The 22,513-nt window shown below is 40.2% G+C and overlaps 1 protein-coding gene across 2 annotated transcripts; it reads right to left on the bottom strand.

Moving 5' to 3' along the window:
- Window positions 1-6,596: 6,596 nt before the first annotated feature.
- Spata31g1 (SPATA31 subfamily G member 1) lies at window positions 6,597-10,619 on the bottom strand. 2 transcript variants are annotated; one of them, XM_026414761.2, is made up of 3 exons: window positions 10,389-10,619; window positions 9,302-9,992; window positions 6,597-8,854 (listed from the first exon to the last, which is right to left on the bottom strand). In XM_026414761.2, the coding sequence occupies exons 1-3, from the start codon at window positions 10,617-10,619 to the stop codon at window positions 6,597-6,599; spliced, it is 3,180 nt and encodes a 1,059-aa protein (XP_026270546.2). The 2 variants fall into 2 exon arrangements, with proteins under 2 accessions (XP_026270546.2, XP_077653184.1); XM_077797058.1 differs by having other exon boundaries at window positions 6,597-9,992.
- Window positions 10,620-22,513: the final 11,894 nt, after the last annotated feature.

The raw sequence follows: 22,513 nt of genomic DNA, 5'->3' as shown, positions 1-22,513 counted from the left end.
GGGCCTTGGGCTACCCCTCATTGACAAGGCACAATTCCAATGAAGTCCTGGAGGTAAGATCGCACCCTTTTCGACTGATGAACATTGGTATGATATCTCCTGCTGGCTCACTGTGTATCTGCAGTTATCACTGGATAGATTTACTGTGGAAGAGGAACAGCCTGATGGAGCTGCATCTGTGGAGAATGTGGCATCTTTCTACCTAAATATTTGGTGTGGATGGTAAGGCTAGGCCTATAGAGCCCCCTTATCTTATTTTTTTTTTTAATAGTTTTAGTTGTAGATGGACCCAATATTTTTTATGTGGCACTGAGAATCGAATCTAGTGCTTCACACATGCTAGGCAAGCACTCCACCACTGTGCTAGAACCCCAGCCCAGAGCCACCTTATCTTGACCAAGAACTAGATTTGAAAGTACTCTCTAAAAATCTTAGGGTTGTAAGAGTGTAGTAATGTTTTTTTTTTTTTTTTTAAGAGAGAGAATTTTAATATTTTTTAGTTTTTGGCGGACACAACATCTTTGTATGTGGTGCTGAGGATCGAACCCAGGCCGCATGCATGCCAGGCGAGCGCGCTACTGCTTGAGCCACATCCCCAGCCCCAAGTATAGTAATCTTATGTCTGCTTTTGAATATTCTCTGTGCCCCCTCTGCTTTTCCCCCACTTTTTTTTTTTTTTTTGGTGGTACTGGGGATTGAACTCGCTCTCTACTACTGAGCTATACCCCCAGCCTTTTATTTATATATAAATATATTTTACTTATATATACATTTTTTCATTTATATATATATATTATTTATTTTGAGACAAGGTCTCACTAAGTTGCTTAGGGACTCACTCAGTTGCTGAAGCAATCTTTGAATCCTCCTGTCTCGGACTTTGGAGTTGCTGGGATTAACAGGTGTGTACCCAGCCTCTATCTGGTTTTGCATACAAATCATTTTTAAATTGGGACATCTTTGGAACTTTTGCTGTGAGTAGATATTTTTGCACTGGTGGAATTTGAATCGACTATTCCTTATTTTCTTTGATGATTTCTTCACTAAATGTTACTAGTCCTCCTTAGCTTACTGGTCCTCTCATTTAGGTGTATTTCTCATGGTTAGCCAACAGTCTTTTTTTCTGCTCTGACTTTTGACACTGTCATCTCTGAGAGTTGGCAGCCTGACCTCAATGAGGGCCAAAGACAAGGCTATTTTGGGAAAGGTTTTCTTTGTTTGTGGTACTGGGATTAGACCAGTACTCTATCACTGAACAACATCAGTGAATATTCTCTGTGCACCCTCTGCTTTTCCTTTTCCTTTTTTTTTTTTTTTTTTTTTGTGGTGGTGGTGCTGGGGATTGAACTCTACTACTGAGTTCTATAACCTCAGCCCCCTCTGTAGATTGTTTAGGAAAAACCAAGAGAAGACTTGTACTCAGGAGACCTGTTGCTAATTCTAGCACTCGTGTTTGAAGCAGTGTAGTTGTAGATTGAAGTGCTTATTTTGGGGTCTCAAGCTGGTACAAGGATTGAAAATGCTTCCAAAACTGTAGAAAGTAATATGAATGGCTGTTCCGTCAACTTGCACCTACAGAAGCCTGCATACTTGAAATTTCAAGAAGCAAATTGTGTAGGCAGTCCATTCCAGCCCCACTTCTTACCCCTGTGTTCTCAAAAAAATTGGAGGGCTGGGGATATAGCTCATTTGGTAGAATGCTTGCCTCGAATGCACAAGGCGCATCCTGGGTTCAATCCCCAGCATGACCCCCCCCCCCCCAAAAAAAAAGAAAGAAATTATTATTATTGATACTGGGGATTGACTTAACATTTATGAATGTTAGTCAAGCATTCTACCACTTAGCTATATCCCCAGCCCTTTGGGACAAAAGATGAATTTCCTAGGCTGGCCTTGAACTTGGTGATCCTTCTGCCTCAGCCTTCTGAGTAGCTGAGATTAGAGGCATGTACCACCATGCCTGGCAAGAAAACTGGAATTTGATCTTAACTAGCTAAGCACTTTTTAAAAAAAGTATTTATTTTTAAATTTTAGGTGGATACAATATCTGTATCTTAGTGTGGTGCTGAGGATCGAACCCAGTGCCTCATGTGTGCTAGGCAAGCACTTGATATCACTTGAGCCACAACCCCAGCCCCTAAGCACTTCTTTCCATAGGATCAGTGCTATGAGTAGAGGATTGTTTTGACCAAGATTATGGCATCAAATAGATCACAGAACCAACAATATACTATAGAGGCAAAGGTGGAACTGTAAAACTAACATTTTACAATGTATTTGGGTCTAAGATATAAATTGCTCTGATGATCCACTATATACTCAGTGCCCATAAAGAACACAGGCCTGCCAAACATTAGTTCAGCTGAACTGTGACAAATGTTAAGTGGTTTGTAAGCCTTTCCTACCCCTTCTGAGACCTTTAAAAAACTTAAGAATATAGGATTTGAACTTTTCATAAGGCTCATTAGAGAAGCATAGACATTAACTGTTGCCATGTCAAGTGGAAATTCAAAATTACATTGTTTTGAGACCATAGTAGTGGAAGGGAATGTTCTTCAACTCTGCCCTTTGCCAGAAAGACTCAGACTCTATAGATAGGTTTGGACAATATGAAATAGAACAGGGATTTTAATGAGGAAGCAGAGCAGCAACATGTAGCTTCTGAGTGCTGTTAAATTTTCAAATAAAATATACAAATTGGAGTGAATATTGTAGAATGTAAAGAGCACTGGTTTGGGAGTTTGGACTTTTTATCTTACATAGCTTCAGTTTCTTTAAAGCCATACTCTTGGGGCTTAGCGGTAGTGTATTTGCCTGGCATGTATGAGGCACTGGGTTCGATTCTCAGCACTGCATATAAATAAATAAAGGTCTATCATCATCTAAAAAAAATAATCTTTAAAACAAAATAAATAAAGCTATACTCTCAGAAAAGTGTGTCCTTAATAAGGTTGTAAGCAAGGGAAACCATACCATGACAAAATAATAAGCAGGCTCTGGAGGTAGTATGAGCTAGTCCTTGATGGTGGTAAACTAGTGGTAAGAAGAAGAGAAAGGGAGAGCACTTAGAGCAAAAGGCATAGGGTAGAAAGCAGGACATGCTTAAGTAGCAGGATAGAATAGCAAGGGAATACTGGAATGAATTTGAAGAGATCAGGAACCGTGTTGTGAATAGAAGTGAACTAAGGTATGATAAATTTAGGCAGGGAAGTGATTATCAGATTGTGATATTAATTTGCCCTTCCCCTTTTATTGTAAAAAACCTGTTTCCAGATATACAGTACAATATCCGCATGCTCATTGTTTTGTATAGACAATTCCACTTTGTATTGGCAGGGGTGGAACTGATTGAAGTACACAGGGGTTGTTTTATCAGTGTTATATCCCAGCCCTTTTGTTTTGTTTTGGTTTTAAATTTTGAGACAGGATCTTGCTGTATTGCTAAGGCTGGCCTTGAACTTGCAATTTTCCTGCCTTAGTCTCCTGAGTAGCTGGGATTACAGGCATGTGCCATTGTACCCAGATGATAATTTTTTTGTTTTGGGGGGTACCAGGGATTGATCCTGGGGATGCTTAACCATTGAGTCATGTCCTCAGCTCTTTTAATTTTTTATTTTGAGATGTAGTTTTGTGAAGCACTTAAGGGCCTTGCTAAATTGCTGAGGCTGGCTTTGAATTTGTGATTCTGCTGCCTCAGCCTCCTGAGTTGCTGGAATTTCAGGCATGTGCCTCCATGCCTGGCAAAAAAAAAAAAAAAAAAAAAAAAATTCTAATAGCCAGAGATATTACGATCTTAACTCTTAAATCTTTTTGTATGTGTGTGTGTAAACATGTGTCTATGCATTTTTAAAGCTAAAGTGAGATCATACTACTTGATAACTTCTTTAAGTCAGTAAGTACCACCTTTCCCTCATAAATTTTCTGGCGGTGGTTAGGAATCAGTCTAATACCCATACTATATTGAGATTTTCCCAAATAACCAAATGTGACAACTAGTTTGACCAATATACCCAGTCTAGAAGTTGCATCTGTATGTTACTTTGCTCAAACTTACGACATCTACTTGAAAAAAACGGAGTCAGTTGAACTATAGCCCATGTGGAGGATGGATTAAAAGTAATATGACAACTAATTTGGTGAGAAATGATAACTGGACTAAGAGTGGTGGAAATGAGGTGAAGATGGATTTGAAATGCATTTTATGATATAATTTGATGATGGATCAGGGAGAAGGGCAACAGAGGAGTTAAGAATGACACGTTTCTGGCTCAGGTATTTGGATGATATAGTCTCTTTCAATAGAACTGTGTACATTGGAGGAAAAAAAAATAAACAAGTTGAATATGATCATATTAGTAAGCCATTGACTCTGTATCTGAAGCTCAGATACTTAAAAATAATCATTATTTTATAATATGGCACACTTAGTGGAACGGGCTCAAGTCATTGTGCTTTAAAAAAAAATGTTATTGGAGGCTGGGCACAGTGGTGCACACCTGTAATCCCAGAGGCTTAGGGTGCTAAGGCAGGAGGATCACAAGTTCAAACCCATCCTCAGCAACTTTGTGAAACCCTGTTTTAGAATTAAAAAATAATGGGGCTGGGGATGTGGCTCAAGCGGTAGCGTGCTCGCCTGGTATGCGTGCGACCCGGGTTCAATCCTCAGCACCACATACCAATAAAGATGTTGTGTCCGCCGAGAACAATTCTCAAAAAAAAAAAAAGAATTAAAAATTAAAAAGAGTTTGGATGTGGCTCAGTGGTTGAGTGTCTCTGGGTTCAGTCCCTGTTACCAAAAATAAAAGTTAAAAATTGTTATTGGTAAAATTGGACATCATTATGGGGAAAGTTAGGTTTTCACTTTATATCACACTAAAAATTATGATTAACAATCTAACATAAATATTACAAAACTATTCTGAAAGTGGGGCTGGGGCTCAGTGGTAGTGTGCTCACCTAGTATATGTGGTTTGCGATACTCAGCACCACATAAAAATAAAGACAATAAAGTCCACCAACAATTGAAAATAAACTAAGAAAGTTTCAGAAGAAAGTGTTTTAGAAAGGCTGTAAAAGGACAGTGTTGGTAGATTTAACTACATAGAAATTATTGTTATTTTTGGTATCAGGGATTGAACCCAGGGGCACTCAACATTGAGCTACATCCCTAGCCCTTTTTATTTTTTGAGACTGTAAGTTGCTTAGAGCCTCACTAGGTTGCTGAGGCTGCCTTTGAATTTGTGATACTACTGCCTCAGCCTCCCAAGCTGCTGGGATGAGCCACCATGCCTGGCTACATAAGACTTTTAAACTTTGGTATAGAAAAAGACAGTATAAGCAAAATTAGGTGATGGGAAGCTACAGATAAGGAAAAATATTTGTATCATACATGAACAGGTTGAGTTATATTACCTTACATATAAAGGTAGGAAGAGTATCCTGGACTCTCTAATCACAGGGGTCTTTAAAATGGAAGTGGCCAAAAAAGAGGCCAAAATAATGCAACGACTTTCCTCTATTACCTTTGAAGATAGAGGAAGGGTGGGGGGGCCAGTAGTCAGGCCTCTAGAGCCTGGGAAAGTGAAGGAATGAATCCTAGCTACATCCTACAGAAAGAAATGCAGCCCTGCTGACCACCCATCCCCCACCCCCATGGGCCCTGCCCCTTTTTTGAACCAGGGATTGAACCCAAGGGTGATTAACCAGTAAGCCACATCCCTAGCTTCCCCACCCCCTCTTTTAAAATTTTTTTTTAGTCTCACTAAATTGCTTAGTCATTAAGTTGCTGAGGCTGGCTTTTAACTTGTGATCCTCCTGCCTCAGCTTCCTGAGCCACTGGGATTACAGGCATGCACCACCATGCCTAGCTAACTCCTTGATTTTAGCCCTGTGAGACACATCAGACAGAATTCTGAAAAAAATTTCTTATTTTTTGGTGATTAGAGCAACAGAATAAAGACAATGTAGTATTCAAACAACTGTGAAATAGAGAATAGGAGAGGGCTGTGAACAAGTTAGTAACTATAGAAGAAAAATCCTGATGGTTATTAAATGTGAAAAAGTTTTTTTTTTTGGTGGCCTTGGGGATGGATGAGCTGACACAGGGAGAAAGGAGCAGGGCTGAGAAGAAATGATAAATTTATCATTGGATAAATTGTGGGTCAAGTGGATGAAGTAGGGAACCATACCCAGGACCAAGAACAACTTCCTAGACTCAGGCTAGTGCTCATGTAAATGGATATATTTTATGTTCACTTGTTGTGAAGTATTTTTCTTAAAGGGCAGCATTTTGCTGCATTTTCCTGGCCCTATATCCTCACTCGGTAGAGATGTGTGTATAACAGATGTGGTCATCTGTGAAATCTGGAAAAGAGTCTGCAGAATGCTGAGTTCTTTACCTCTGGGAACTGATCCTGAGGGAATATGGCAGCAGTGGAAGCTAGTAAGGAATTGATATTCCAGTAACCTTGACTCCAAAGAAGACATGAGTAGGATTTGTCTAGGTCAGCTAGTTTATTAGATTTTCTCCGCACCCTCCAACTGCAGGTTGGCTATAGGTTATGAGGTACTGGGTGGCAGTACTACCAGTTTTTTCTCTATTGACAGGATTTAGTGGGCAGGGTTCCATGGATACCCAGAAATTTGTCTAAGACTCTTAGAAGACCCCTGGTTTGGGGAACCTGGGGTGTGGGGGATGGAAGATTCTTCTCCATGTGCACCCAAGGACAGTGTTCACAGTGACGAGGGTTCTGAATGTCACCAGCTATTCGCCCTGAACTTCGCTGATTCTGGGGACCTGTAGCCTTGGGCAGAAGCTGGTGAGGGAGAGCAGTGAATTGAGAGCTCTGGCCGCTGCTCTGAGACCTTTGGGGAAATCTGCTTATAAGGGCCTCTGCTAGTCTGCAGGCCTGGGCAGGGTGGCTCTTCTCTGTGAGTGTGGATGAACCCAGTCTTGCATTCCCTCTTTCACATTCTCCTGATTTGAATTTTCTGAGACTCTCTTTCTTTTTGGCTTGTCTTTTGCCTGAGGCTAGAACCCCAGGGTTTGATAGCTTTCCCACACCTAGACAGTTCTCACCAGCCTGCATTTGACTATGTGGCCTCTGGGGTGAGACTTGGGCTACCATCTTATCTTTTATTCTCTCCTTTTTCTGAGACTTTTCTACTCTGCCAGAAGTTTTCTTTCCTGGTTGAGGCAGGAAAGAGGAGTGGGTGTGGTGACAGTGGGAGGGCTGGACAGACTGAGACAGTGTGCTCTGAACTTTAGGGGGATTACAACTTAAAGAGTGGGGGTGTAGATTTGGGGAATTAGTTTGCTGTGGTGGGCAGGAAGAGAGTCCCCAGGAGTCTAGAGTTATGGAACTCAGGACAGGGGAACTGAAAGATGGGCTCTGCTGGAGTTTCTTCAGCTTGAGTTCTAACTCTCTACTCCATTGCCAGGCATGGATCCCAGGGTCGGTGAGCATTTCTGGGATAGCCTTATCTTGGGAGGATGGGGCCTCTGCCTTAGCTCCTGAGAACATCTCTCCTTTCTGTAGGCTAGGCTGGGTGGGCTCAATCTTTTGAGCTTCAGCTAGGTTGGGAGGCCAGGTTATTGGATGCAGGGGATCCACTACTGGTGGGCTGGGACCCTGGGGAGCCTCCCTCGGTTGCACATTTCTGCACATAAATTCAAGGTCAGTATGTGGTTCTTGTAGAGGAGCAGAGAGAGAGCTGAGGGCTGGGAGCTGAGTGACCCCACAGTTCTCTCTCTCTTTCACTTCTTCCCTCACAAGCTTATATTTGCTTTGGTCTCCAAAAGGCTCATTTTTTGGGGACTTGGAAAGAGAGTTTGTGGGTAGGTTGGGGCCCCAAACTACAGAAACATAACAGTTTTCTTTCTGCTCCATGTTCTCCCTAATAGGTTCAGAGTCAGACAGAACTCCTAGGGGACTGGCTCCATGCAGATCTTGGGGTATGCTACGAGCTGGAAGCTCAGAGGCCCAAGAGTTATTTTTTCTTTGTGTGTCCCCACATCTAACTTCAGAACCAAATAGGATTTCCACGGAGCTATCTCTGAGGGGCTTTAGTACAAGAGTTGAGAGTGGGCCAGAGGCAAGAGATGGGGGCTCAGAATCCCAGGAATTTCTGGAATGCTCCATGTCCTTCCATGTAGCTTCTGATCTAGGGAGGCCATTCACAGTATTGATTTTGTATAGTTCTATAAAGGGGGTTGGAGATGTTGTATGGGTAGGGTCTAGGGTATCAGACACCCAGAGATTCTCTCTTTGCCCCTTGGTCTCCTGCAAAGCTTTGGACTCCAACAGGACTTCCTGGAAGCTCATTACTAAAGATTCCATCAGAGAGGCTGAGGGAAGCCTGGGAGATGAAACTGGGTCTGCAGAAACCCCAAAATCTTCTCTACTCTGCATGCCCCTCAATGGAGTCTTATGTCCTGAGGGGACATATGCAGAACTGCTTTCAGAGAGTCTTGGCTGGAGGTCCACACATGGAGGTTCAAAGGCCCAGGGATTTCCTGAGTTTTCTGTGCATCTCAACTGTGGCTCATATCCAGATAGGTCTTCTAGGACACTGTTTTTATCGAGTTGTGACAGGGAGTCTAGGGGAGGGCAAGGGGCTGGCATTGGAGATTTAGTGACTTGAGGATTCTCTCTGTATCCCATGGTTCCCCAGAAGTCCTTAGGCCTAGATAGTCCTCGTTTAGGGCTTACTTTTTGGGGTTTTGACAGAGAAACGGGGGGTTGACAGGAGGCTGGTCTTGGGGGTTCAGAAACTTGGGGGCTGTCTTTATGGCCTGTGGTTCCCCACTGAGCTTCATATTGAGGTGCAACTCCTGGAGGGCTAGTTCCTTGAGCTTCCATCATGGGTGTTGTAGTTTGGTAAAAGGCCAGGTTTGGGGGCTCAGAGATCTGATAGTTCTCTTTTAGCTCTGTGGTTTCCCAGAGGGACTTAGATCTAGTCAGGCCTACTATGGGGCTAGCTGACTGGAGTTCTGTCAGGGAAGCTAGGGTTGGGCTAGGAGCTGACATTGCTGGCTCAGAGGCTTTCAGGTTCTCAGTTTGTCCCATGGTCCTACATGGGGCCTCAAATCTAGTTAGGACTTCCAAAGGTCTAGAGGCATAGAGAAGAGAGGTAGAGAGTGACTCTGGGTTGGGTTGATGGAGGTTGAAGTCCCTTGGCACCCCCCACCAGGCCTTGGATGAGGATGAGAACTTGGAGGTTCTGATTCTTTGTAGTTCAGACTGTGGGTGCAGCACTTGATCCCCAGAGACCCAAGGAACCTCTTTATGCTGTGCAAGCCACTGTGTGCGTGCCTTAGCACCAGATAAGACTTGCTTGTGATTCATAGGCAAGGGCTTAAGGTGGAGGGATGATGATGGGACAGGAGGGGAGGATGGAGATGGAACTAACTGAGGATTAGAGGTCATTCTTTCCAAATATTCTGTTGTATGAGCTTCATGAGTAAGAAGCTGGGTTGGGGAAAGATAATGGGGAAGCAGCAAGTTATACCTACACAGGAAGGCAAGCTTGTTGAAGAAAATAGAAGGACAAACAGATAGCTTCAGGGAGGAGGGGCCATCTGGGCTCAGGAAGATGGTGTCCAAGGACTCACTGTGCAGAGCAGGGAGACCCCAGAATAGCTGGCTTTTTCTCTGCTGCAGGCAGCCCCCCAATGTTGTCTTGTTCTTCACAGGCAGGTTGGTCAGGATCTGGAAGGTAGGGAAGGATCTGAAGGGGTTTGTGGGTGATGTGAGTATTTGTTCTGGTGTCCCTGTGGCCTTGGGGAGGCTCTTGGAACAATAGGGTGGCTTGGGTGGAGCTTGGCTGCCTTGCTCTCCAATGGGATCATCTTTGGTAGAATGTGATTTCAACGAATTCATAGATGATGACTTTTCTTCCTTTTTTCCTTCTTCCATTTCTTCCCCCTCTTCTTCCTCTTCCTCCTCTGATTTTTGCCTCCATGAGCCAAAGAAGTCCAGAAGGGGTAGGCCCTAGGGAGTAGAGAAAGATATTATCAGACACAAAGCCTTCTTGAAGATACAAGCTGTGTCATGAAGTCCTCAGTTTCTGCTCTACATGAAGAATGAACAGTTAACTCATCTGGTCCCACATATGTGGTTAGTAGTCACTCACCCAATTCCTCATCCAGTGTTAAAAGTTATGAGTCCTCATTTTGAGATCTCCATTTCCTCAGATAACCCTACACCTGGAGTCAGTGATCATTCATCAGGCTTCAAATCTCATGTCAATGGACATTCAGCCTCAAATCTAGGGTTTATCATCATCCATCTGGGGCCACACACATACTAGTGATTCCTCACCTAACCTCACATGTAGTGTCAATAGTTATTAATCGAACTGCACTTCCATGTTCAGAAGTCACCCACCTTGCCTTGCATAATGTCCCCAGAGCACCAGGGCTGAAGCTGTTGCCAGCTCCCAAGGTACCACCATCTCCGGAACTGCCAGACCATGAACAAGCATAGTATCACCAGATTCCCTGGACTCTGAAAGCAGCTGCTGCCACAGTGTCTGCAAGTTAGAGCTTGGGTCAGCTGACTCCAGAGAATACCCATTTCTCCCTTAACCCAAGGCAGGTCTTCTTGCAGCCATTGCATTTTCCTCAGCCTAATGGCAGTTTACTCTGAGGTCATCATTGCATCACAGAACAAAGAATTCCCATCCCCCATATGGGATGAGGCTTAACAGCCTTCTTTCTGAATTTAGGGTAAAAAAATTATCTCTATGAAGGTAACTCATCCTTCATACAGGGCAATCTGGGTGATCCCCTTTTGTCAAGGCCAGAATATGCCTTAGGTATTATGAATAAGGACATGGATTCTAGCATGAAACTACCATATTCAAATCCTAACTGTGACATCCTACCTGAGAAACCTCAAACTGTTTAATTTTTTAGTACCTCAGTTTTCTCATCTATAAAATGGGGATAATATTATTACTTATTATAGTTTCTTTTTGAGGATTAAATGAATAAATACATGTGCTTAGAATAATACCTGGTGTCTAGTATATGCTGTATTTAAATTTTCTTCCTTACTTACTAGGGATTGAACCCAGAGATGCTTACTACTGAGCTAAATCCCCAGTCCCCTCCCTTTTTATTAATTTACTTTTTTTAAAAAAAAGTTAACCTTTATTTTATTTATTTGTCTTAATGTGGTGCTGAGGATTGAACTCAGTACCTCACCCATGTTAGGCAAGCACTCTACACTGAGCTACAACCCCAGTCTTCCCCAATCTTTTTTACTTTTTATTTTGAGAAAGGGTGTCGCTAAATTGCTGAATCTGGCCTTGAGCTTGCCATGCTCCTGCCTCAGCTTTTTATTTCTTTTAAGGTTCCTGATGACAAGCCTCATTTCATCTTTTTTTTTTTTTTGGTACTTGGGATTGAACCCAGGAGTACTCTACCACTCTTGGGCTATACCTCCAGCTCTTTTTTATTTTGAAAGAGGGTATCTCTAAGTTGCTTTGTCTGGCCTCGAATTTTGGGTCCTTCTGCCTCCCAAGTCACTTGGATTAAAGGCATGCACCATCATGCCCAGCTCATATTATCATAAATCAATGTATTTTATTTAGAGACCGGGTCTCACTGAGTTGCTAAGTACCTCATTGTTGCTGAGGCTGGCTTTGTACTCGTGATCTTCCTGCTTCAGCCTCCTGAGCCACTGGGATTTTAGGTGTGTGCCACTATATCCAGCCTTTTTTTTTTTTTTTTTTTGGTACTGGGAATTGAACCCAGAGGTGCTTTACCATTGAACTGCACAACTACACTCCCGGTCCTTTTTTTTAAAAATGTTTTATTTCAAGACAGGATCTTGCTAAGTTGCTTAGGGCTTTGCAACATTGCTCAGGCTGGCTTCAAACTTGTAATCCTCCTGCATCAGCCTCCTAAGTACCTGGGATTACAGGTGTGCAGCACCATGTCCAGCTCTTGCTCCAGTTTTTACCATATTCTTGCCATGGTTAATGCCAAGGCTAAGGTCTGGTTGCTGTTTATCATTGTGACTATAATTTTGTTTTCTTTTTTTTAATTGCTTTTGTTTTTTAAATACATGACAACGGAATGCATCACAATTCTTATCACACATATAGAACACAATTTTTCATATCTCTGTTTGTATATAAAGTATGTTCACACCAACTCATGTCTTCATACATGTACTTTGGATAATGGTGTCCATCACATTCCACCATCATTGCTAACCCCCTGGCCCCTTCCTTCTCCTCCCACCTCTCTGCCCTATCTAGAGTTTATCTATTCCTCCCATGCTCCCTCTTCCTACACCACTATGAGTCAGTCACCTTATATCAGAGAAAACATTCGCCATTTGTTTTTTTTGCGGGGGGGGGGGGGATTGGCTTACTTCACTTAGCATTATCTTCTCCAATGCCATCCATTTACCTACAAATGCCATGATTTTATTCTCTTTTATTGCTGAGTAATATTCCATTGTGTATATATGCCACATTTTAAAAATCCATTTATCTACTGAAGGGCATCTTCAGTAGATAAATAAATAGCTAATCTGGTTCCACAGATTAACTATTGTGAATTGTGCTGCTATAAACATTGATGTGACTGTGTCCCTGTAGTATTCTCTTTTTAAGTCCTTAGGGTATAGACTGAGGAGTGGGATAGCTGGGTCAAATGGTGGTTCCATTCCAAATTTTCCAAGGAATCTCCATACAGCTTTCCATATTGGCTGCACCAATTTGCAGTCCCCCTAGCAATGTATGAGTGTGCCTTTTTCCCCACATCCTCGCCAATATTTATGATTGTCTTCATAATAGCTGCCATTCTATCTAAAGTGAGATGGTATCTTAGAATAGTTTTGATTTGCATTTCTCTAATTGCTAGAGATGATGAACATTTTTTATGATTTTGTTAATTGATTGAATATCCTCTTCTGGGAAGTGTCTGTTTATGTCCTTGGCCCATTTGTTGAATGGGTTATTTGTTTTTTTTTTTTTTTTTTTTAGTGTTTAGCTTTTTGAATTCTTTACATACCCTAGAGATTAGTGCTCTATCTGATGAGTGAGGGGTAAAAATTTGCTCCCAAAATAGAGGCTCTCTGTTCACCTCACAGATTGTTTCTTTTGCTGAGAAGAAACTTTTTAGTTTGAGTCCATCCCACTTATTGATTCTTGGTTTTAATTCTTGTGCTATAGGAGTTTTATTAAGGAAGTTGGGACCTTTATTTTGTTTTCTTACAACTTGTCCATTTTTACTCATTTGCATTACATGCCTGATGTTTGAATTTGTAACCACTGGGTGAAGAAGGTAATTTGAGTCCTGAGAGAAAATACAAAAGGCAATATTAGATACTTATTCTGTGCTTGTTAATTTATATTTTTGCCAAAATAATTTACCAAGTTATTAATTTCTGTCTCCTACTCCTTGCCAGTAGAATAAAAAGGTAACTATGCTCTCCTTCCAGGAATTCTATATTTCTTGTTCCATGGAATTGTTTATGTTTGTGTTTCTGGTCATAAACAGGACTTGGAAAACACCTGTTCTCCAACATTACCCAGGCTCTTGTTTGGGAGGGGAATTTAATTTAGTTGGGTATTTTTTTTTTTTTACGGGTCGGGGGAGTACTGGTGTTTGAACTCAGGGGCACTCAACCACGGAACCGCATCCCCAGTCCTTTTTTGTATTTAGAGACAGTCTCATTGAGTTGCTTAGCACCTCACTTTTGCTGAGGCTTGCTTTGAACTCGTGATCCTCCTCCTCAACTTCTCAAGCCTCTGGGATTACAGGCATGTGCCACCGTACCTAGCTACCTGGGTAGTTTTAAGGAGAAGATGGAAGAGGTACTGGGTTGAAAGAAGAGGAGTTGGTCAAGTATAGTGGTGGATCCAAGAATTTTAGAAAAGAGATGTAGTGATGGATGACACTGAGTCTTGAGGTACAGAGGCAGAGCCATGTGTCTGCCCTGAAGACCCAGGATGTCATCTCTGGAGGCCTATTTAGCAGACATGATAGGCTGCAGACTTCTAGAAGGGAAGAACATCTGAGGCAACTGTCCTGAAATCTCATATATTAGTTCATTACTTTGTTTTTTGAGGGGCTCTTGGTGATTGGAAATCCTGTTGTTTCTTTTAAAGTTTTTCCAATTTTAATAATATTATACATTGACTTGGGAAGATATGCAAAGGTAGAAGGGCCAATTCCCACCAACTTCTAATCTCAAAATAATTTATATAGCAATTTGTATTTATTTGTATTTATTTCCAGATTTTACCATTCATATCTTTACATTGACTAAATAATGTGTAGATTTTTTAAAAGGTAAGAAAGTAATTAATAATTTATCATAAATCTTTTCTATGCACTGTAACTTCTTCCTAAGTATAATTTTTTAAAATAATTATTTAGTTGTTGATAGACCTTTATTTTATTTATTTATATGAGGTACTGAGAATCAAACCCAGTGCCTCATACATGCTAGGCAAGTGCATTACTGCTGAGCCATAGCCCCAACCCATCCTAAGTATAATTTTTAATGACTATGATCTTCTCTGAAGTAGATATACTACATTAATTTAACCATTCTATTATTCTTTTAGATGGTTTTCAATTTTCTGAAACTATATATATGCTTAATGTGGATTTATAGTTGTATTTGCCTATAAACTGTCTTTTAAGAAGCCATAAAACTTATAAAAAATTTCATATGATTTCCTAACTCTGAGTTCCACACTTGGGTCACTGTGCTTCTTTCTCCTTGGGTGAGTTAGCTAATGTATGGGTTATTTTAGCTATAACTTATCCTTTGAGTTTAAATCTAACAAATCCAATTGCTTGTTAAACATCTGCAAGCTTGATTTTCCACAAGGACCTCAGGCCTAACATCTTCATAATTTAGTGCATTATTTTATTCTATCCCATTCTACTCTTCCTGTTGTATTCCCCAGATCAGTTAGTGTCACCTAGTTGTAAGCAAGAAACATTGGGATCCCTTCTAATACTTGCCAGCTTTTGCCAATTTTGTCTATTGTTTCTCAAATCTCTTTACTCCTCAGATTTACTGTCACTTTGGTAGTTCAGACCTTTATTATTTCTACCATATACTAGCCTCCTAGATAATCTTCACTCCTCTAGCTTTGCCCATCTTAAATTCTTTCCCCTTACTACTATTTAAAACAAAACTGACTGTGATATTCCCTCCTTAAAATCCTTCAGTGAGGTCATATTTCCTACATAGTCTACAGAGCCCTCCACCTGCTAATCTCCCTGTACTTCTTCAGCTTCTCTTACCCTCCCCTGCATTTATTGTTCTAATAATAGAAATTCTTGTAGTTTTCCTTGATTGCTTCACACTGTTCAATGCTTCCATATCATTGCTCATCATGATTTTGATTTCTCAGTTTGGAATGCCCTCATCCTTTTTTTCTACCCAGATAATTCTTATCCCAATTCAGGCATTATTTCCTTAGGGCACTTACCCTGAAGGTCCAACTTGGTCCAAATGTTCTTTCTTTTTGCACTACATAGTGCTTAACTCTACAGGTGAAACCGTTAAACATAGTTACTTTATATACTATTTTTTATCATTTTAGTATCTGCAGTCTATGTATGCCTTCTTTTTCAGTTTGTAGTCCCTCTTTTTTGGGGGGTACCATGTATTGAACTCAGGGGCACTTAACCACTGAGCCATATCCCCTTCCCTATTTTGTATTTTATTTATAGAGAGGATCTCATTGAGTTCCCTAGCGCCTCACTTTTTGCTGATGCTGGCTTTGAACTCCTGATCCTCCTGCCTCAGCCTCCTGAGCCTCTGGGATTACGTGTGTGCCCCACTACGCCCAGCTATAGATGTAGGAGGTCAGTTTCCTTCATATATATTTTCTTAGGAATATATTATGAGCTCTTAAGAGCTCATCTTTGGTTAAACTTTAATTTGGGGAATCTGGAAAAGCCTGGATTGAGATGATTTGTCTTGGTTTCTCCTGTGTGCTAGGGGATACTACCAAACTGGAACTGTTATTTATTTCTTAGATTAGGAGTTCTCATACTGTAAGTGTACTATAAATTCAAATGTGAGGACTCCATAAGACTTGGGGCTATCATAAATTATTTGGGAATATTATTGGTATCAGTACATTAGTCTTTTCTACCCAGTTTTGCCAATTTTTTTCTACTTTTCAAAATTGTTTCTCCTTCCCATTCTTAACTGACACCAGAAGCACTTTGGTTTTATTATTAGTTCATATTGTCAGTATTCAGATTTTTCTATTTACCTCCTTAATAGAAAATATACTATAGCTTAATAGAAAATATACTATAGCCCTTTTGGGTACCTGGTTTTATTTATAATTCTTCTTTTTAAAAGTTGTTGATGTATCCTTATTTTATTTATTTTTATGTGGTGCTGAGAATTGACCCTAATGCCTCACACATGCTAGGCAAGTGCTCTACTACTGAGCCACAATCCCAGCCCTTATTTGTAATTCTTAGATAAAGCTGCTTTACTGCCGAAGTCTGGCTGGGCACGATTCAGGAGTATGGATAAGCAGCAAAGTTTTGGGTTCTGGGTTGGGCACATTGTTAGGGCAATCTTGGTGTTTGTGTCCATATAATTTTAGCTTTAGGATTTCTTCCTCCTTCACTCATTTCCCTCTTCCCTGCCTTCCTTACTCTCTGCCTCTTTTTTCATTATTGAGTGCTTTCATTACTTCTGAGCTCAGCAATGCATTTTGGTGTATTTGTTTTTACTTATCCTGAAACTGGGTTTTTCACAGAGTATCGCTGGGTGGCCAGCACCTTGCCAGGGAATTCTTGTCTGCTCAGAGGGATAAGCCTCCTGAGAAATTAAAGTTTAGAATAATTACTAAAGACCAAAAGACAAAGTCAGAAAGGATAGTTTTAAAGATGGTGCTCCTGATAGTTCCAGTCCACACAGGAGCTAGAGCTAGACAATTAAAAATTAGTTCCCATGGTTTATTTAAAGGGGTACATCAAAGGCAGGGATAAAACTTCAAGGGCAGAGTCTTGCTTCCTGATGTCTTGCAGTCAACAGATTGATTGGTATCTTGGCAGGTCACATCCATCCCAGAGGGGCTGTGTGGTTACAGCAGGTCACCCCATCTCCGGTGCTGTGTGGGACCTGGGGCAGAGCTTGAATAGGGCCCACAAGGTCTGTGGGCAGTCAACCAGAGGAAATGTCCGCTGGAAGTTCCTAGATACCGAATTTCCCTATTCAATTGGGCTGTGATGCATGTGATTAGGCTGTGATAGCCCATGGATGGCTTGAGACAACAGTGGAAAAGTATTTCAGAATATCTAGCCTACTTAAATTTCTAGAAACAGAGATTTTATAGATTTTGAGTGTGTGTATATGTATTGTTAGGGATTATCCCAGGATCTTTCTTGTGCATGTTAAGCAAGTACTCTACCCCTGAGTTGTAGTCCTAGCCCACCTTGGACTTCATTTAAAAAAACTGGGTTCTGAAACTGGGAATGTAACTTAGTGATATAATGTGTACTTAGCAACTTAGCATATGCTAAACACTGGGTTTGATTCTTAGCTCCAAAATGTCAGATCAGGCGAGATAGTCAGCTACCAAATTTAAAAGGCCCGCCCAATGAGGCTTTATTGAGATATCACTCCCAGGTGGAACTTGATCAGACCCACAGAATAGACAGAAAAAAGGGTCTGAGGAGAAACCGTGTGGAAGCTTGACCGGGCTGGACTTTCATGGGGCTTACAACAGGAAGGGAAGTTCTTGGGTTAGGAAAAGATGTTCTTAGGGTCCCTTGTCCCGTTGGAGTTGGTCAGGAAAGTTGGCTGAACTCCAGGATTGGCCAGGGGGAAAGAACACAGAAATTCTTTAATTCAATGTATAAAACCATGTAATTTATATATAATGAATGTCTACAACTTGCTTAAAGAGAGGAGAATCAGAACTGGATCCCGGACTCTTATTCACTTCTTGTCTTTTAGCATTAGTGCAGAGGGAAGAGGAACAAAGAGAAAGTATTTGTAGGTAAGGGTCTGCCTATTCAGCTTGGAGCTTTCAAGTGTTCATATCTTTTTTGGGGGAGGGGTATTACTGGAATTGAACCTAGAGGTATTCTACAACTGAACTACATTCCCAGATCTATTTTTATTTTGAGACAGGTTACTACTGAGTTGCTGAGGCTGGCCTCAAACTTGGCAATCCTCCTGCCTCAGTCTGCTGAGTGGTTGAGATTATATGTGTGAACCACTTTCATCCGGCTTCAAGAGTTAATCTTAATCTCTTCTTTCCATGAGAGACCAGTTTCACAGTCTCTCAGCTGTTAGAGCCCATCCCTCTAAGCAAACAAAGCTCTCATCCGGGGAACTCAAAGAAAGGATCTCAGATTCCTTTCTCTGTCTATCCCTGGGAATCAAAAAATGATGGAGCTGGGCTGTGGATGTGGCTCAAGCGGTAGCGCGCTCATCTGGCATGTGTGCGGCCCCTGTTGATCCTCAGCACCACATACAAAGTCCGCCGAAAACTAAAAAAAAAAAAAAAAGATGGAGCTGACTAGTGGGTCTTGCCGCTAGGTGGCAGTGTGAGACGGGGTGGAATGACTATCTGGAAGCAGGTTTCTTTTAATAATTCTCTGAGACTTGGTTGGATTCCTCCTTGAGACACTCTTGGCCTACATCCTTGCAACATGGTTATGAGAATCATATGGAATAACAAATAAGAAAACATTTTTGGTGGTGGTGGTGGGGGTGGAATCTTGCTATATTACCCAAGCTAGCCTTGAACTTGTAATTCTGCCATTTTAGTATCCTAAGTAAATGAGATGACAGGCATATACCACTGGCTTGGTTTAAGAAAGGTCTCTCAGGCTGGGGTTGTGGTTCAGCGAAAGATGGCTCGCCTAGCACATGCAAGACCCTGGGTTCTATCCTTAGCACCACATAAAAATAAAATCAAGATATTGTGTCCATCTACAACTAAAAAAGAATAAAATATCTTTTAAAAAAGAGAAAGCTCTCTCTCTTTTTAATGTTTTCTTTTCTTTATTGGTGAATTATAGTTGTACATAATGATGGGTTTTTAAATTATTTTAATTATCTATACATGAAAGTTGAATGTATTTTGACACATTGTACATAAATGGAGTATAACTTCTCATTCATCTGGTTCTATATGATGTAGAGTTACACGGGTCATGTAATCATATATGCACATAGGGTAATAATGTCAGATTCATTCTACCATCATTCCTACCCTCTTACCCCCTCCCCTCCCTTTACTCCTCTCTGTCTAGACCAAAATACCTCTATTCTTCCCCTCTCCTCTTATTGTGAATTAGCACCCACATATCAGAGAAAACATTTGGCATTTGGTTCTTCAGGATTGGCTCATTTTGCTTAGCACAATAGTCTCCAGTTCCATCTATTTACTGGCAATGACATAATTTCATTCTTCTTTAAGGTTGTGTAATATTCCATTGTGTATATATACCATAGTTTCTTTATCCATTCATCTGTTGAAGGGCATCTAGGCTCGTTCCATAGTTTAGCTATTGAATTAAGCTTCTATAAACATTATGTAGTGGGAATGGAATGATTGGGTCAAATGGTGGTTCCATTCTAAGATGTCTGAGGAATCTCCATATTACTTTCCAGAGTGGTTACACCAATTTGCACCAGCAATTTGATGTATGAGTTTCCTTTTTTTTAAAAAAAAAAATGTATGAGTTTCCTTTTTCCTCACATCCTTGCCAACATTTGTTGTAGCTCATATTATTATTAATTGCCATTCTGGCTGAAGTGAGATGGAATCCAGTGTAGTTTTAATTTGCATTTCTCTAATTGCTAGAGATGTTGAACATTTTGTATTTGTTGATCAATTGTATTTCTTCTGTGAAGTATCTGTTCAGTTTCTTTGCCTATTTATTGATTAGGTTATTTGTTTTTTTGGTGTTAAGTTTTTTTGAGTTCTTTATATAACCTGGAGATTAATGCTGTATCAAAGGTGCAGGTGGCAAAGATTTTTTTCCTATTCTGTAGGCTCTCTCTGCATGTTCTCGATTGTTTCCTTTACTGTGAAAAAGCTTTTTAGTTTGATTCCATCCATATTGGTGGGTTTTGTTGTTATATATTAGTACCTACATACAATATTAACAATATAATTTGGCCAATATCATCATTTCCATGTATTTTCCCTTTTCCTTCCTCTGGTCTCTTTCCTTTATTCTACTGATCTCCCTTTAATTTTCGTGAAATATTCTGTTCCCCCACCCATCGATCCACCCCACCCTTACCCTACTTTCTTTTCTTTTTCCTTTCTTGTTTCCACATATGAAAGAAAACATGTAATCTTTGGCCTTCTGAGTATGGCTTATTTCGCTTAACATAATGGTCTCAAATTCCTTTTATTTTTCTCTAAATGACATAATTTCATTTTTTTGTTTACAGCTGAATAAAACTATTGGTAAAGATGCCACATTTTCTTTATTCATTCATCTGTTGATAGACACATAGGCTGGTTCCATATTTCATCTATTGTGTATTGTGATGCTATAAACATGGGTATGCATGTATTATGTAGTATAATGACTTTAATTCTTTAGGATAAATACTGAGGAGTGGTATATCTGGGTAGTTTCGATCCTAGTCTTTTGAGAAACCTTCATACTGACTTCCATAATGTTCATACTAATTTACAATCCCACCAATAGTGTAAAAGTGTTCTTTTTCTCCACATCCTCTCCAATATTTACTATTATTTGTGTTCTTTTTGTGAGGAGGGTGGGGTGGGTACCAGGGATTGAACTTAGATTATTTATATTCTTGATGGCAGCCATTCAGACTGGAGTTAGATAAAATCTCCATGTAGTTTTAATTTGCATTTCCCTAATTGCTAACAATGTTAAACATTTTTTCACTTGTTGGCCATTTGTATTTCTTCTTTTGAGAAGTGTCTGTTTAGTTTGTTTAGTACTGAATCCTAGTTTTTTATTCAACTGTTTTTCATTCCTAACACTTTCCTTTTCCCTTCTTCCTTCAGAACACTCTCGGATCTTGTTCTTTAGATAAACCTCACTTTGTGTCTGAATGAAGCATTTATCTGGCCCCACTGTCTCTCAGGATATCAACCTCTTACCTTTTTATTATTTTTAAAATATTTATTTAAAGAATCAAAATAAAATTCTCATATCATAGAATTCAGCCCTTTACATAGTAGTTTTTAGTATATTTTACTGTTGTAGCAATCATTACCAAAAAGCAACTAGGCCACAAAGTTAGGCCACAAATCAACTATTAGCAAATACAAAAACATAGAGATAATACCTTTCATTCTGTCAGATCATGATGGAATGAAATTAGAAATCAAAGATAAAATAAAAAGTAGAAGGGCTGGGGATGTGGCTCAAGTGGCAGCGCGCTCCCCTGGCATGCGTGCGACCCGGGTTCGATCCTCGGCACCACATACCAACAAAGATGTTGTGTCCGCCGAGAACTAAAAAATAAATATTAAAAAAAAAAGTAGAAGCTATTCTAAAACCTGGAGACTAAATAATATGCTACTGAATGAGCAATGGATAGCAGAAGAAATCAGGGTTGATTTTTAAAAAATACTTAGAGGTATTTTTTTTTTTATAAATGAGAATAGTGATACAACATCAAAATCTCTGGAACATTATGAAGGCAGTACTAAGAGGAAAGTTCATTGCATTGAGCTCATTCATTAAAATAATACAAAGTCAAAAAATAAATAGCATTACATGTCAAAGCCCTAGAAAGAGAAAACTAATCAACAAACACCAAAAGCAGAAGACAGGAAAGAATTAAAATCAGTACTGAAATCAAGGAAATTGAAAGTAACAATGAAAAAAAATCGACAAGACAAAAAGTTGGTTCTTTGAAAAAATAAAAATATTAAACCCTTGGCTGGGATTGTGGCTCAGTGGTAGAAAGCTTGCCTAGCACAGGTGAGGCCCTGGGTTCAATCTCCAACACCATATAAAAATAAATAAATAAAGATATTGTGTCCAACTATAACTAAAAAAAAATATTTTAAAAAATCAATAAGCCCTTAGCTAAGCTAACAAAAAGAAATTTCAAATTACTAAAATTCATGATGAAAAAGGAAATAATAACAATCTTGAAGACATCAACTGTTAGGGTCTGTAAACAAGTCAAGATGGCGCCTGGCATTTTGCCAGGGGGAGTGGTTTGTGAAGTAATGCCATCGAGCCATTAAGTGTGGAGATTCCTTATTGATTGACTGCTGTATCTAGTTTATGTTAATTAAGATAAGCTGTGTGTAATGTATATTTACCCCTCCTGTCCTACAATAAATGGCTCCCACTCCTGCTGTATCAATGTACACAAGTTGTTCATCCCCCCCCCCCATTAGTTGGCTGCAGCTGGACTAGAGACATATCACTTCTCCAAATTGCATCAGGAGGACATAAAAAATTTAAACATATAAATTTCAAGCAATGAAATTGAAGACACCTTCCAAAGCCTGCAGAGAAAGAAAAGCCCAGGACCAG

Source organism: Urocitellus parryii, chromosome 4, assembly GCF_045843805.1.
Source record: "Urocitellus parryii isolate mUroPar1 chromosome 4, mUroPar1.hap1, whole genome shotgun sequence".
NCBI classification, from domain to species: Eukaryota; Metazoa; Chordata; class Mammalia; order Rodentia; family Sciuridae; genus Urocitellus; species Urocitellus parryii.
The sequence above is the reverse complement of the archived record's forward strand: the minus strand, read 5'-3'. Positions and strand labels throughout refer to the sequence as shown.

Bases quoted from the DNA above. Each gene is read 5' to 3' on its own strand.
- Spata31g1 (XM_077797058.1), bottom strand. From the start codon at position 10,619: ATGCAATGGCTGCAAGAAGACCTGCCTTGGGTTAAGGGAGAAATGGGT. The intron at 9,993-10,388 runs GTGGGTGACTTC...TCTACTCCCTAG, and splicing joins GGGACATTATGCAAGGCAAG to GGCCTACCCCTTCTGGACTT.